Source organism: Bactrocera oleae, chromosome 4 (assembly GCF_042242935.1).
Source record: "Bactrocera oleae isolate idBacOlea1 chromosome 4, idBacOlea1, whole genome shotgun sequence".
In the NCBI taxonomy this organism is placed as follows: Eukaryota; Metazoa; Arthropoda; class Insecta; order Diptera; family Tephritidae; genus Bactrocera; species Bactrocera oleae.
This window is the reverse complement of record NC_091538.1, coordinates 46,457,147-46,473,265: the sequence shown is the minus strand read 5'-3', so window position 1 is coordinate 46,473,265 and position 16,119 is coordinate 46,457,147. Positions and strand designations below refer to the sequence as shown.

General features: G+C 35.2%; 1 protein-coding gene across 1 annotated transcript; it reads left to right on the top strand.

Moving 5' to 3' along the window:
- The first annotated feature begins 528 nt into the window (after positions 1 to 528).
- On the top strand, positions 529 to 14,398 carry LOC106624474 (uncharacterized). The gene is made up of 4 exons (XM_014244218.3): positions 529 to 1,602; positions 12,122 to 13,193; positions 13,266 to 13,533; positions 13,628 to 14,398. The coding sequence occupies exons 1-4, from the start codon at positions 1,515 to 1,517 to the stop codon at positions 13,901 to 13,903; spliced, it is 1,704 nt and encodes a 567-aa protein (XP_014099693.2). The 5' UTR covers positions 529 to 1,514; the 3' UTR covers positions 13,904 to 14,398.
- Positions 14,399 to 16,119: the final 1,721 nt, after the last annotated feature.

Genomic DNA, 16,119 nt, shown 5'->3' with positions numbered 1-16,119 from the left:
TCTTTGGGTTTTTAGATATAATTCTAAGCAGTAAAATCTTCCACACCGTCACCTTTTTACAGAGATCTTCCTGGAGATCGGCTAAAATGAATCATCAATTTTTAAAGTATAGTAAATTCTGTAAATGTAAATTCTTTCTATTTATTTATTAAATAAAAGGCTTCTTAAAAAAAAAACACATCTTTTCTGACTTGCAAGAAAATATAACCCCTTAACCCGTTTGATTTGTAGTTGAGTTCGAAAATCGGGAAAGAATATTTTAAGATAATTTAGTTTCATAACCCCTAAGGGTATGCTATATTCACAATACAATCGAAAGCAGCATTTCATTTCTCAACAAAATTTTTCTTTCTTACTTTTTTTGCTTCAAGACACTGTACCGCTACTCAACCGACAGATTTGCAATACTGCATTAAAGCACCAGCACACCAGCCAGCCAACCAACCGGCTACTGTCTCCTTTGTCTCCGAAAGCTTCGTTGTTTTTTCTCTGCAATTTAGCTACTTAGTATCCGTTGCCGTCAGTGGCAGGAGCCGGAGCTGGAGCAGCAAAACAGCGGCAGCTTGGCGCACTACACACACCCAACGTACGCTCTCACCACTGCGCTGCGGAGGCGTTGAAACATTGAAGCATATGCGACGACGACACCATTAACATTTTGCGTCACAGCTCGAAAGCTACAAGTTTCAATCGAATGCCGAACAACGAACGACGAAACCACGACGCGGTTTGTGAAAAAACGAACGTGTCATAGCGTTCAAGCTCCAACCGTGGGACGTTAGCGAACGCCAATTCAGTACAACGGGACATTTCGTTGCTACCAAAACGAACGAAAACGAAACGGAAAACTAAATTTGAAATTAAATGAAAGAAACTCAAAGGCTACTGCTGAACACACAGAGCAAACGCCTACACATTAAATAGAAAAGAGGAAATTAAAGTGAAAGGTCGACGCTTTACAAGTAAAAATTTGCACAAAACCCAAAGTGTAATTAAGTGTACAGTCAATTTGAGTGGCAGCTTGTGAGACGCAAGTGCAAAAAATCGCAAGAAAAAGCAAAAATCTGTTAGTTACATACGAAAGATTGTTAACTGCCTACGCGCGTACGAAAATCGATAGTCAAACGTACGAAGAGTGTGCAGCGGGCGCGCGGTATACAACACAACAACAACAGCAATAGCAGTAAAAGCAATTTTGTGCGCACTGCATTAAAAGGGCAAACGCCAAACGGCAGCACACGAGCGTACATACACACACGCAACGCCAGCTGAGTGCCACAAAGCGCACCATATGGCAGCAGCGAAAAGCGAAAAAGCCAAAATTTGATTGCAATTCGCCAACGAACACGCAAGATTGCATTGAACTCGCTGAACTTCATTCTTCAACTTCCACGAATTTGCACAGCGTGTGCGTGAAAGTGTGCCCCGGTTACCCCACCCTGTGAGGTGCGTCCGTAAGCAAGTGACAGCGTTCGACGCGGTGCTGTAAGCGCTGTGCCCAAGCGACGTTTATAATGGCTAAGTGCGGTGCAATCGCGCTGGCCCTGCTCGCTGCAGTGCTGCTCAGCATTTTGGGTCACTGCGAGATGTCCGTTTACCCAGGTACGTATCGGCTAAAAATAGCACACAACGCAACTGCAATAACACACAAGTAACAGTAATGGCTATTATGACAACAACAACAATAATAACATGTACACGATTACAAAGTTACTGCTGAACACCCGCGCGCTTACAAAGACACAGGCGCGCGTGCGAAAGCAACAGCGAAAAGTGAAAAGCAAGAAAGGACATTAGAAATGATTAAATTTAGAAATCGAATTCAAATAAGCAGTTATTTATAAACACGAAGACAGCGCTTAACCATGCAGAACATGCAATAGAAACTTGCCATTGTAATTTATGTGTGTGTATGTGTGTATGTAGTGACAAGGAGCAGGACAGACAGGGACACACAGCGCTCCTTTGACCATTCGCACGATGGCTTTTGCTATTTTTAAACATTTCCATGCCATTTGCGTGCCGAATGCCATTTCGCAAACAGCTTTACACTTTTGTATACATATAGCATAGCTGTATAACTGTATGTATGTATGTATATTCTTGAAAATCAGCCAAAAGCAAATAGAGTAGACACCATGCCACAAGCCACATTCAGTAACTCGGCGCAAAGTGAATACATATGTATATATATGTATATGTATGTATGTTGGTGTATATTATTGTAATATATGAATGTATGTGTGTGTTAGCGCAACTTCGTTAGGCCAGAGTGTTGAATTCAACACACAATAGTAATCAATTGAACACTTCGCGTATCGAAAAGATATTGAAAACACACACACACACATACTAACAATATCCACATGTCTACAATGTAATCCCACATAAAGCCTAGTTGGTGTTGGTAGAAACTAAGAAATGCGGATTAGGCGAATAAATAGGAAGCGCCGAAGTATGAAGGAGGAGAAGGAGGCACACAGCGGGCTGGCCGAGCAAAACTGTAGCAACAATTATCATTAATGGATACATGCACACTGCCAATTGCACATATATACGTATGTATATATGTAAATGCGTGTGATTGTTATTATTGTACTCCAAAAACCAAAACAAAAAAGCAACAAAGCTCGGCACTTCATTGAGTTTCGTGCAAGCCCGCTACAAGCTAACTATATATATATATATATATACATATATGTATACGTACATCTTAATACTATATACCGCCGAAACGCGTCAGCAATGCGTTCGTGTTTATGGCCAACACCCTCGAGCACCGCTATTCGCCTGCTCACTCCGGTCCAACATTGTATTCTACGAATTGAATTCCAAATATAGATCTTACCTACATGCATACGTAACACCGTTATCCGACAAACAAACCTCGGCGCTGAACTTTAGCACGCTCCTTGCTGTTTTTGTTGTTCTTGATATCCTTTTTTTCGTGGCTTCGCTGTCATTTCCGATTGCAATGCGGCGCTATAATGGTTTTCCTTGGTATGGGGTTGCCAGCTGCCGCAAGCTTTCTTCCCATTCACCTGCTTGCGTGTAGTTGTTGGTGGAGTTGCGTAAACTTAGTTGGGTTGGGCAGCAATGCAGCCTATATTTCGGTCTCCGTAGCTTAATTATCTGCATAAAAATAGATTTCTTCACCTCACCTATAAATGGTGCATTTCTGTTAGACTTGGTGACATATGGTTGTAATTAAAGGAATTATACGAGTATAAATATCTCGAAAATCAAATTGAAATTTCGCTTTTGTCAACTCAAAAATATGAGAATTTGTTGAATATAACTTAAAAGAAGAATTTATTTTTATAAATAGTTTTTTTTTTTTATTTCATAAGAACTAACACCTCTAAACCCAAATATTATACCTATATATAGTCACAAATTCCAAGAAATCACTTAGTCTACAAAATCATAGCTTTTTATTTCTCGAAAATTTCCATTCAAAGTCTTAATGATCTGAAGACACCTAGTCTACTAGAACTGGTAGAACAGCCTGTGATGACCAGAGGAAATGCTAAGAAAATACAAAAAAAAAATGTATAAGCCGAAGTATACCTTTTAAACTAACTCAATCCTCCATCAGTTCGAGATTTTCGCTCTTCTCTCAGCCAATCACTTATTTGCACTTAACACCAGAGGAATTGTAATGAGTTGAGTTGAGTAAGACTGTTTCCTATATCTATCATACATATGTATATTCAGCTAAAAAATGAAGTACCCATTTAGTTGCTCTCTTTAGAGTCAAGGGAATTTTTGAATACTCCCTACTCTCAGCGGTTTGAAACATTGAAAGTTTTTATAAAATACAAGTACTATATAAGACTTTTTAGTTCTATTTCCGAACACCTCTGTAGATCAATAAACATTTTTTTGATTCTCCTTATACAAATTCTTCTATTATCGCGCCTCCAAACAATTTTTGTACGCACATGAGTTCAAAATTAAGCGAACTTTAACATTTTTCTTTTCCAAAGATCAATCAGTAAAGGTGCTACTGCTACCAGAAATTTAACGGCGTTGTTGTTGCAACAACTACTCAAACACTGCTTCGGGTTGAAATCTTAAGGAATACTTAGTGAAAATCAGTGTATGGGCATAATAAAGAAGCGATTTTACCAGGTTTGCAAACAAAGGCAGAATCGGGTTTAATGAGCGGAGTTTGCGAACCTAAGGCAATTATTATGGTATATAAAAATGTATATTGGATATGCCTAGGTCAAACCTGGAACATAATTGTGTTGAAGTTACTGTTTCTTTAGAAATTTGTTCTAAATTATCCTGTATGAAATAATATATATCTGTTTATAAGTTAATGAAATCTTAAAATAGGTTTGCTTTGCGCCGGAATATCGACGATCTCATTCGGACTAGCGTTATTTTTGGCCAGGCAATCGATGTAATAAAAGGATCTATAGAGCTTATAGACTTAGATTTCACTTCGATAGGGAACAGGGTTGCTCATTCTTAAGTTAACTAATTTTGGATTAAAAAATAAATTTTAAATTACAATTTTGTAAAAAGTGAAAATCGAATTCCACAATGTTCGGATTAAAAATTTGAAAATTTAATTTTTAATTAAGAAATCGTAATTAAACATTGAAAATTTAAAAATATTTAACATTTAATTTTCATCTCAAGAACAGAGTTAAAATTTAAAAAAATATAAATCGAATATCGATTGATGAAATATAATCGAATAAGATGACTGTCTGCGAGCTCAAAATTGTTAGAACACGAATTACACAAGCACGAAAAAATTTAAATTCAAAAACAAATTTTTTTTTAATTCGTAATTATAAACTTTTGATTAAGTTACTTTTATTTTTCAAATCGGTATTTGGGATTAAAAATAATTTTTTTGTGCCTCAATCCGGTAACTGGGACTAAAAATGTATTGTTCATTCTTCAATCCAGAAATTTGAAAATTATTTTTTATTAAAATAATATGGATTACAAAATAAATAAAAAAAAAATTATTTAAAACGTTAATTAAACTATGCTTTTAAGGCAACCCTGATTGGGAATTGAACCTATGACCGCGTATGTGATATTTGGGAACTCTTTTATAGTGATCATGAACAATTCAAAAGCCACTGGCATATTTGTTGGTTCTAGTAACCTATAAAGAACTCACATGTCCTTCATACATTATTTTTACTTAATTACTTCGGCAAAAGTAACCATCTCATAAATGCATAATGTGGAATTATGGATTGTTTTTTTATTTTTAATAAATATTTTCCCAACCAAATAACACACATTTTACCAGCTGGGTCGCAAATTTCGGTATACCAAAATATTTTTCTATACTATAGTGTGGAAAATCAGACGCGCGCATGCATACATAGTATAGTTACATTCACAAACACGCGCGAGCAAACATGCACGCGCACAAACATATCATTGCTTAGACATACATACAAGTATATGCACATATTATATCTGATTATTTGATATGTATATACAAGTATAATCAGTGTACATACATATGCACTTATGGTATATATCTTATCCTTGCCGACGTCATTGCCGAAAGCGGATACCAGCTCCATACAAAAACAAAAAACAAAAAAAAACACAAACTAGAGCCAAACTACCGCCAACACTCCACCAATGAATATCCTCACAAATGCGACACATTTGCACAGCAATCTCACACCAACTCTTCAAACACCTCTTCAACTCCTGCCGCCACCATACCGCTGTGTTGGCCAACTTACCGATTTCACGACAAACAGCAACAATCAAGCGAGCGAACTTTGTTACCGTCGGCTGCGCTGAGTAGCCGAACACGCCGAACACAACAGTTGTCGGTGAAGTAAAAGCCAAAGCAAGCAACAACAACAAAATGCTTACCACTACCAAGATTAGTGAGTCAAGAAGCGAAGGCAAATGGTGTGGGGTCCACCACAATCGCCGCATTAATGAGACCAACAAAAAAAAAAATAAGAGGAAAAAATTGTAGCGAAATCAACAACTCGCAAAGCGAAAAAAAAGCAAAGATAACACCAACCAGCGAATCTAAAAACACCTTCAGTGGGCTTTGCTTGGCCAAAAGCGCCTCAGACCTCCTTGAGTGGGTGAATTTAATTCGTGGAACGCACTAGTAATTATGTACACACATTCAAACGCACATACATATATGTATGTGTATGCACATGTGTGTGGTGGTGTTTTGCGGATGTTAGCCTTGTCTTAGCCGTTTAACGCAGCGGGTGCATGAAGCAGTTATTCTTTATCTAGCACACTTGCCTTTAAATCCGGTCTCCTCTACCCCGACACTCATACATTCACACACACTTACTCACAGTCGATAGCTAACTAAATTAGAAACTATCAGCACCGCAATGCAACTCAGCTAGTAACCGTTCGCTCCACGAAGCTTGTTATGGCGCCTGTGGGATCGAGTGTGTGCGCGGGTTGTAGTTGGTGTGCATTTATGCATGTGTTGGTTTATTCGCTGCATACATAAAGTTCGGGTTATTTTTAAACTTAGATTATACGCTCTTTGTTGGTGGTGGTGTTTCAACAACTCCTCGTCCAGTACTGGTGTTCGTGTTGTTGTTGCTGTTGTTCTTTGGGGCGTTAGTCGTTCAGTGGCCACTTCTATTTTCAATTATATTTGCACTGTATTCACTTGAGTGGCTCATTTGGCGTAAGTTTCAACTATGTTATTTCTACAATATTTTTGTTGTTGTTGTTTTTATTTATACTTGACAGTAGTTTCATGCTGATAGCAATAACACCGTATGCGCGGCACAGCGGTAATTTCCATGCCCCAAATACGTTAATTACTCCGGTCCGTCGTGGTGTGAAACTTTTTGAAATTTTAATTAGCTCCATTAAGCATATGGCGGAAATTCTTTTTTAAAAATATTCAAATAAAATAATAATAAGTTCAGAATAATTGGAGCGTGTATGTGTGGAGGGCTCAACTATCGACAGAAACGCCATTTTAACACACTGCTACGAAATGTAAATGCTTCCTGTAGTCAAGATTCAGCACTGTATTGAAACCACTTGCTACACTTGATGTGTCTTCTGATATCAGATATAAATTTGGGAACAACCAAACTAGATTTTTTGCCTTATGATAATGAAGCATTTTATGCCTGTTATATGAAAAATATGAATATACGTCGAATATTGGATCGAGTTCACCTTCTCCTTAATCTGATTTATAATATAATTGGCAGGATATGAGCCCAGCTAAATTTGCTTGAATGGGAAGTTCGATTTGTTTCTTCTGCTCCAAGAACTATTGCTAATTGATATTGTTTAGTCTACTCTTCGGATTTAGGTCTTGATCAACTAATGGGTTTGTTCATTATAATGCAGATGGTTCGAAATCAAGGTAATGATACGCAAGTTGAATGCCGTTTTGTGCTCTATTCACTTGTTCTTGATTATAAAAAACCTAACCACATTTAACATAGCGAAATATTAATTTCACTATTTCGTCAAGTCTTCTCCTTTCAGCCTTTGGAATGTAGATGTAGCTTCTTCGTTTCTCTGCTACGAGCAGCAAAACTAGTTTCATAATTATGAGTTCAACATCAACAATTCGAACGAAGTTTATATATATGTGGAACCAGAAAATAGTCGAGATTTAGATAAAGGTATATATCAACATTTTCATAATGGCGAGACGAGTGTTTGGCTAGGTCTGTCGATCAATTTAACGGATAGCTGAAGTAAAATATACAAGGCGTATCCCAAAACTAACTGTATTTACCAATATTTATCTATAAAACATACAACATACAGCGTTATCTATTTGAAATATACATTCTCCTTTTTTTAAAGATAATATAATGTGCATTTTATTCTATATCCAAAGAATTTAGTGGCTTACTGAATTGTGGGTATGGTAAATATACATAATGGACCATTATCTCTGCTGCTCTATTTATCAAAACTCCAAAAATACCGTCTTATGAAGTTAATTAATTAATATTCAAAAGAATTTTTCAAATTTATATTATAAATAATTTATAATGGTATTATATAAAACACTAAATATCATACTTAGCTAATATTCTTAGAAGCAACAGAAGGATGATGTATTCGTCTCAAATTATTAACAGAACCAAGTATGAGAATTGCCATATAATATACTTTTTCGAACTGACACAGCTTAAACTGTTTCGTAATATAAATATAAAAATAATTTAAGTAATGCTGTAGAGCCTCGCCAATATATTATATGTAACTGTAGATTCTACATTCAGCAGTCGCACCTTACTAAATAAATGTTTGTCTCTGTCGTTACCGATCATCGAATTCCTTTACGGCCTTCAATCGTGAATCGATTAATTTTATCAAATGAAAAACTGAGAGAACTATAGTGAGAACAAGTGGAGGCTTATAACAAAATATGGAAAATTCGATACGTCGTTGACCTATATTCAGTAGGAGACAATTCGATTATGATTTGATCAGATATTTAAAATTGGCTTTACAATGGACTACTAAAATCTCCGGAATCAGTTAGAAAGACAATTTAGCATACATGATTCCTTAGTAAAAGCTATCGTATGGAAGCTGCATGCTATAGTGGTCCGATATAGGCGGTTCCGATAAATGAGCCGCTTCTTTGGGATAAAAGGACGTGTGCCAAATTTCAAATCGATGTTTCAAAAACTAAGGAACTAAATCGCGTATATACAAACGGACGGACGGACAGACAGACGGACATGGCTAAACCGACTCAGCTCGACATGCTGATCAATTATATACATATTTTATGGGGTCTCCGGCGCTTACTTCTGCGTGTTACAAACTTCGTGGCAACCCTGTTCAGGGTATCGGTGTTTTTTGGGATTCACATGGGATTATTTTCAAAATGTTAGATCCACCTGTGCGTGTATGTGTTCATGAAATGTGATAAGTCCTCAAAGTTTTAACAACACGCTTCCCCAGCTAACTGCTTACAAAGCAATTATTGAATTATAACCAATTACAAGTGACAGTGTGTTAAAATTGATGGAAATTATTGTATTTACTGCGACACCTACTTTGGTGGGTTTCAATAAAAAAAATTTAGGGCAATAAATATTTCCAAGCAAAATAATTTAAACATTTATAAAATCATTCCGCAGTGTTATATTTATGCTTTTTTCCAAGACCTTGAACAAATTTTCAAAGTAGCTAACTACTATTTTCTATTGTTTTCTACTTTGCGCCTAAATGATGCAATCATTTTTGTCTTCATTATTAACTTAAAACCTTTCTTGTATGAAATTTGTAAATTTTGGTAAATTCTTAGAATTTTTTCTCAAATTAAAAGCAGATCAAAACAATTTGCAAATAAATCCCGTTGGCATTCAAATTCAAGCGTGCTTCATTGGTAATTATTCATGCGTTTTCCATTCTCTGTGCCTTCATTATTTTACTATGGAAATACGGAGTACTCCCTCTCTCAAACGGTAATTCGTTATAAACAATTACATACAAAAGGTTGCGTAAAATTTCAAGTGGGCGTTGAAAGAAAACTTTGTCTGAAAGCGTATCAGCTTGTCTAATATGTTATAAAATATATATTTCCACATGCATACACACACATACATACATATATGCATATATATAATTTGAGAATTCACGAAAACGCCTACGCGGTTCAACTGATGTTGATGTTGGCATAACTAAAATGTTTACAGTTATTAGACATAATGTGTAGGCGACTGACATACTTGACTGTACATGTATGCATGTATGTGTGAGTGTACAAAAACGGCACTAATTTGCTGGGATAAGAGTATGTATGCATATGCGGACGCAAAAAACACATATGTCTGTTGTTTGTTTCTGTGAATGTGCGCGAACATCAAAAGGCCTGAAGCTTTTCAAATTTTTTCCATTCCAAGTCACACAAATCACTGACATTTTATGTGAATTTTTTGGAGTGCTTAAATTTTATATGGCGATAATCCGTTTCTCATATTTTGTTTTCCGCTACCAACAGTTTAAGGTGTAGGACTGTCAGATTTTCATGCAGTACGCCTGAAAGTATGCCTGTAGAAAAATATATTAAGCTAATTTTATTCTTAAATTATATTTTATTCTCAAACAAACAAAAAAAAAAAGTTAATAACAATATTAAAATTTCCATTACATATTTTCGAACATCAGATGATTAGTTTTTAAATAAAAGTTAAACGTGCATATCTATGGGCTGCCATATGCATTTAATTATGAAACTGTATACAACATATTTTAGTCATATTACTTTTTTTGAAATATAAGCTTTTAGTAAAAGGTATTTTTACAAGCTCTATTAAAAACTTTATTTTGGGTAGTTGCATTTTTTTTTATTCAAAAATTTGGGATTAAAAATTAACTTTTAATTTTTTAATCCAAGATGTTTGGGATTAAAAATTTAAAATATTACTTTTTGATTTGAATGAACGCTTTTTTTAATCCTTAATTACATGCTTAAGATTAAAATTATTCTATTTTATTTTTCAAAAAAGTCAGCCGGACGTTTTAAAATCGTGAATATCAGTTATATGGGGGCTAAGACAAGTTTTCGCCCGATTTTGATCGATTTTAGGTACAAAGATACACTGTTATTAGAAGAACCCGTTTTCCTAATTTCATTAAAATAACTAGCACATTGACCGCTATATGTGGTATAAAGTGGACCTGAAGTTCAAAAATCTTTATATTATTCATATGGTGGATAAGGGAAGTACTGATTCGATTCAACCCATTTTTGACAGATTATTATCAAAAAATTATTTTATATTATTCATTATTATTATCAAAAAAAACATTTTCACCGAATTTCAGTGACATATCCCGTAGATTGACCGACATATTCGGTAAAAAGTCAGCCATATGCACTGGGGACCAAAATATTCGATATGTGGGGCTTGAACAGTTATGGTCCGATTTTGACGATTATTTCCAATATGGCATACCTCAAAGGAATTTTTTGTGCAAAGTTTTATCCGATTATATTCCTTAATGCTTAATTTGTGTACTAAAAAGTGAAAGAATTGGATGGAATTTAAAGTTGTGTTGTGTGAGAAGTAGGCGTAATTACTGTCCGATTGCGCCTATTTTCGTACTGTTACATAGAAATGTCTAAATAATCTTATGCACCAAATTTGGTTGAAATTGGTGGAGTAGATTCGGAGATATGTGATTTCAGCACCTTGTTATGTGCAAATTTGGGTGATATAGCTTGAATAGTTTGGTTTAGTTTAGTTAGATATATAAAAGTACATTAAACCTATTAGGGGCGCGGCCATGTCCTCTTTTCAAAAGTTTTCAAATCACATGTGCCCTTCCCCAATATGATTCGTTGTGCCAAATTTGAGTTCTGTCTCTAAATTTACGGCTTAGTTATGGTAATTTATAGGGTTTCGATTAATGGCGTTTTGTTGGTGTGGTAATGGTCTGATTCCACCCATCTGCAATACCAACCCTTCGTGGATGCCAGGGAACAAGTGTACGGACAGACGGACAGACAGCTGGATTTCGTTTCGTCATTCCGATCATTTATATATAACCCTAATATAATAATAATAAATAAATCTAACTAGATTAGTATTAGGTGATACAAACAACTGTTAGGTGAACAAAACTAGTATAACATACTCTGTAGCAACAAGGGTATAAAAATCAGCGTGATGAGCTGATTCTATTTTGCTATGTCCATCTGTGTATACGCGAACTAGTTTTTGAGATATCACTCTGAAATTTTGCACATGTTATTTTCTCCCCGAGATGTAGCTCGTTTATCGGAACCGCCGATATCGGTCTACTATAGCGATATCGGTTGCCGTACAAACTAAACGATCAGAATGAAGTTCTTGTATGGAAAACTTTTAACGGTAGGAACCAAAATTAAATTTTTTGAATATTAGATGTTAAAAAGGGTCTAAAAGAGGGAAATAAGGAGAATTCACGTCGATTCAAGGCAAAAATACAAATATTTTCCTCCGTAAAAATTTTAATAACACAAAAGCAACCAAGAATTGATACCCTCACGTCGGCGTTCCATTAGCATAAGCACTTCCTCGTTCTTATTGTATTTCATTTGCCCTCCGCCGATTATTTAATACAAGCGATTTTATCTTCTACATTTCTACTCTTGTAGGGCTTCGACGCAAACCATTACGCCAATTTCTGCAACAACCGTTTGATGTGTCATCCGATTATTTGGCCCAACTAATGGAGGAGAATGCGCGACGGCGCTTACAACAAACATTCGAACAACAATTGGAGCGCATCCACATGCAAATGAATCGGCAGCGACAACGCGACGAGCGGCGCGAACGTTTGAATCAACGCCTACAGATGCTTGCCGCTGAGAATGCGGAGGAGAGCAACGAGGATAGCGGTGAGGTTGAAATGGAATCGACGGAAGTCGATGAGAATGCCTACGATCTGACTCAAAATCAAGATAATGTGTATAGAAGCAACGACAATGGAAATCGAAATCAATACGTGGACCCGAACGGTTTCTTTACCTACAAATATGACACACCCATGGAGATGAATTTGCGCGAACGTATACCCTTCGCCGTGGGTCCAGACGATCCTCGTTTCTTCGAGCAGAATAGTGGCGAAGTTGAAAACGCGCGCAACAGCGATGAGTTGGATTCGCGCGCCTTGGATGACTATCAGGAATTTGTACCAGCCGAGTCACAGAATATTGGCGCCAAAGCAGCAGCTATTGCAGCAGCAAATGCCACTCCCACCAGCGCAACTAATGCTGAGCTTTCGACAGATGCGCCCACTGAAGTCAAAGCGCCTGTGCTTGCGCCAGCACCTGTTGATAGCGCGAAATTGAGCGACAGTGGCAGCACCACCTTCCATCGCATCAAACCGCAGAACGCTGCGGCGGCAGCTGCGGTCGCGGGTGCCGGCGTCGTGGCGGCAATGAAGCTCCCAACCGCACAGGATGCCAGTGATGATAGCAATGCACGACACCACATCAATGCGCTCATCGATAAGCTGCAGAAAGAGGGCAAATCCGCGTCCATCGTCAACACACACGATGTGGCTGCAGCTTTGGGCGGTAATAGCATCGGCGGCGGCGACAATTTGGTGGTGCGTCAACATCTGGGCGTCGACGGCGAGATGGGCATGTATTTAGTGGCATTGATTGCGGGCGTAAGCGCCGCTGTGACTGTGGGTCTGATAGCGCTCGGTATTGCCTGGTACACGTAAGTCCCACCGACGATTGTGTACATTAGAGAGTTTGTTTTTATTGTATGTTTGTATTGCCTTTATTGCAGCTTGCGTCGCAAATCGAAAGCCGCAGCGGATGTTGAATATCCGGCGTACGGTGTGACCGGGCCCAATAAAGACATCTCACCGTCGGGCGATCGCAAATTAGCACAAAGCGCACAAATGTACCACTATCAGCACCAGAAGCAACAAATAATCGCAATGGAGAATCGTCAGGCGGCGGAGGGCAGTTGCGGCATGTCCGATGTGGAGAGCGATGATGAGGAGAATGAGGAAGGCGATTACACTGTCTACGAATGTCCCGGACTCGCACCGGTAAGTGTACACAAATCAAATTTCGCTTAGAAAATGAGTATGTAGGAGAGGCATGGAGTAAAATAATATTTTTTTTCGTTTCACAAACACACAGCCAATGGGCGAGATGGAGGTGAAGAACCCATTGTTTATAGATGAAACTCCAGTTACGCCATCGACCAACATCACCACTACGACCACGGCCACCACTTCCACACCAATCATCACCAACAACCTGACACATGCCACACCACAACAACCACCCACACAACAACTCGGCAAGAAGCCCAACTACAAGGTTATTGTTGGTGCTGCACCCAATCCCAAAGCTACCTCAGCGGAGTCCACGTCTTCCGAGGAAAATAGCAAGCGGAAGAAGAGTAAGAAGTAAACTATCAACTAGGTGCAGGCGGAACGTTGGTGCTCGGCGCAGTAACGGTACTTGGTGTTTGTGTTGTCAAATAGAAAAGTGTTTCACGCAAGTGAATTTGCGAGTGATTTACTTAAGCGAGCAAAGTGCACAAGCAGAGCAAACAACAGGCGGAATTAGAAAAACAGGGAAAAGTGTAGTAACACGAGTGGTGCCATAAGATGCAAGAAATGGTGGCGCAAAGTATTACTTCAATTAATTTGTTGGTTTATGCACACTTCTCGAAGCGTTCAAATGGAAACCACTCTCTTTCACAAGGCCAATTAACACAATAAAATAAACAGGTTATTCAAAATACTATATGTGTAACATAATAGGTGTTTGAGCTGCAACGGCGGACGGATTTCGTTGACAAGGTTCACTTGCTGTTGTTGTAATATTGTAAATACACATTTTCTGAAGGTGAGGTACAAATAAAGCGTAGTTTTGGAGTTACTGATGATTGAAGGAAAGAAATTGTACAGCCTGTCAATATTTTGGGAATTGTGAATATTAAAGGTGTGCAAAAATAACAGTTTGTGAATGTAGTCTCGAATGATATCTTCAGCGTTAAAAGTATATATTTTTATTTAAAAAAATTTTAGCAAAAAAAATTTTTTAATTTCTGTTTATAGTTACATTACAAAAAATATTTTAGTTACAAAATATTAAAAAAAAAATTTTGAGTTAAGGTTATTATTTTTGGATTTAAAACTAATTTTGTTAATAAAATTTTTCCGTTTTTTATTATTTTTTAATAAAATATTTGTTGCTTTTTAATAAAACAAAACATTTTTAATCAAAATATATATTTTCTAATTAAAATAAAATTTTTCTTATATTTTTTAATAAAATATTTTTTGCTTTTTAATAAAACAAAACATTTTTAATCAAAATATATATTTTCTAAATAAAACAAAATATTTTTAGTATAATTAAAATTTTATTTAAAAAGATATTTTCCGAGTTAAAAAAATACGTTAGTTTAAAAAAAGATTAAAAATAACTAAAATATTAAAAAAAGATTAATAATAAATTGTTGGTTTTAAATTGTTACTTTTTTAAAAAAAAAAATAATTTTTTTTTTTTAATTACAAATATTTGTTTTATATGTTTTGGCTTCTTTTAATTAAAATAATTGCATAATAATTAATTCGTTGTGAATGTTTAAAAATAATAGCCAAAGAGAAAAATGGTTACAATCAAGTTGAATTTTAATATTATTATAACCGAAAATTTTAAAATTAAAGGAAGTTTATTATTTTCTATATACATTTAACCAAATTAAAAGCGTTTGATCCAACAGAAGCTTAAAAACAGAAAAGTATAAATTTTTCAAAAAAAAGTATTATTTTTAAATATGAAATAAAATAAATATTCATAAAGTCAACGATAATTAATTATTTTAAAGATATTTACAAATAATTTTTTTTTAAGTTAAAAGTTTTTTTAAATTTTTTACAGTTCGAAAACAAATAAGTAAACATTTTTCAAAAAAAAAAAAATTTATATATATAAATATGAAACTAAATTAAAAAAATAAATATTTATAAATTCAAATATAAATATTTATTTTAAAATTATTTACAAATATTTATTTGTTAATTCAAAAGTTAATAATAATAATTTTTAATATTTTAAATATTTAACTATTTTATTTAAAAAAAATATGTTTTTTTTACACTTTTATTAATTTAATATGTAAATCTATTTTCATTTAACTTGCCTAATGGAAAAGTTGTAATAATTTGTATTTTGTTGAATCAAGTAATTATTGAAACAATTTTTTAATTTGTGGACTCAAGTAAAATATTTAATTTTATTATTATTATTTTAGACTAAAATCAAATTATTAAAATATTACAAAGCATGAAAAAAATATTTTTTATTAGAAATCATTTAATAATAAATAAAGCAGAAAATGTAAGTATTTAGCGTACTTTTTGAGTTCCAATATGTAATTGCGAAAAAAAGTTCATTTTGTATTTTTACTATAACCTATAAATTTATTTTAAATTTACAAATATGTGCTCAATTATTAACAATTATGCAAATACACATTTTTTCAAGTTAAAAATATTTTCTGCAGATTTCGTTAACACCAAAACTACGTCATCAACACCTAACCTAAAAATCTCCAAAAATATTAAATCCAAAAGAACAAAAAAAAAAAAATACAAAAGATTATACAATAAATG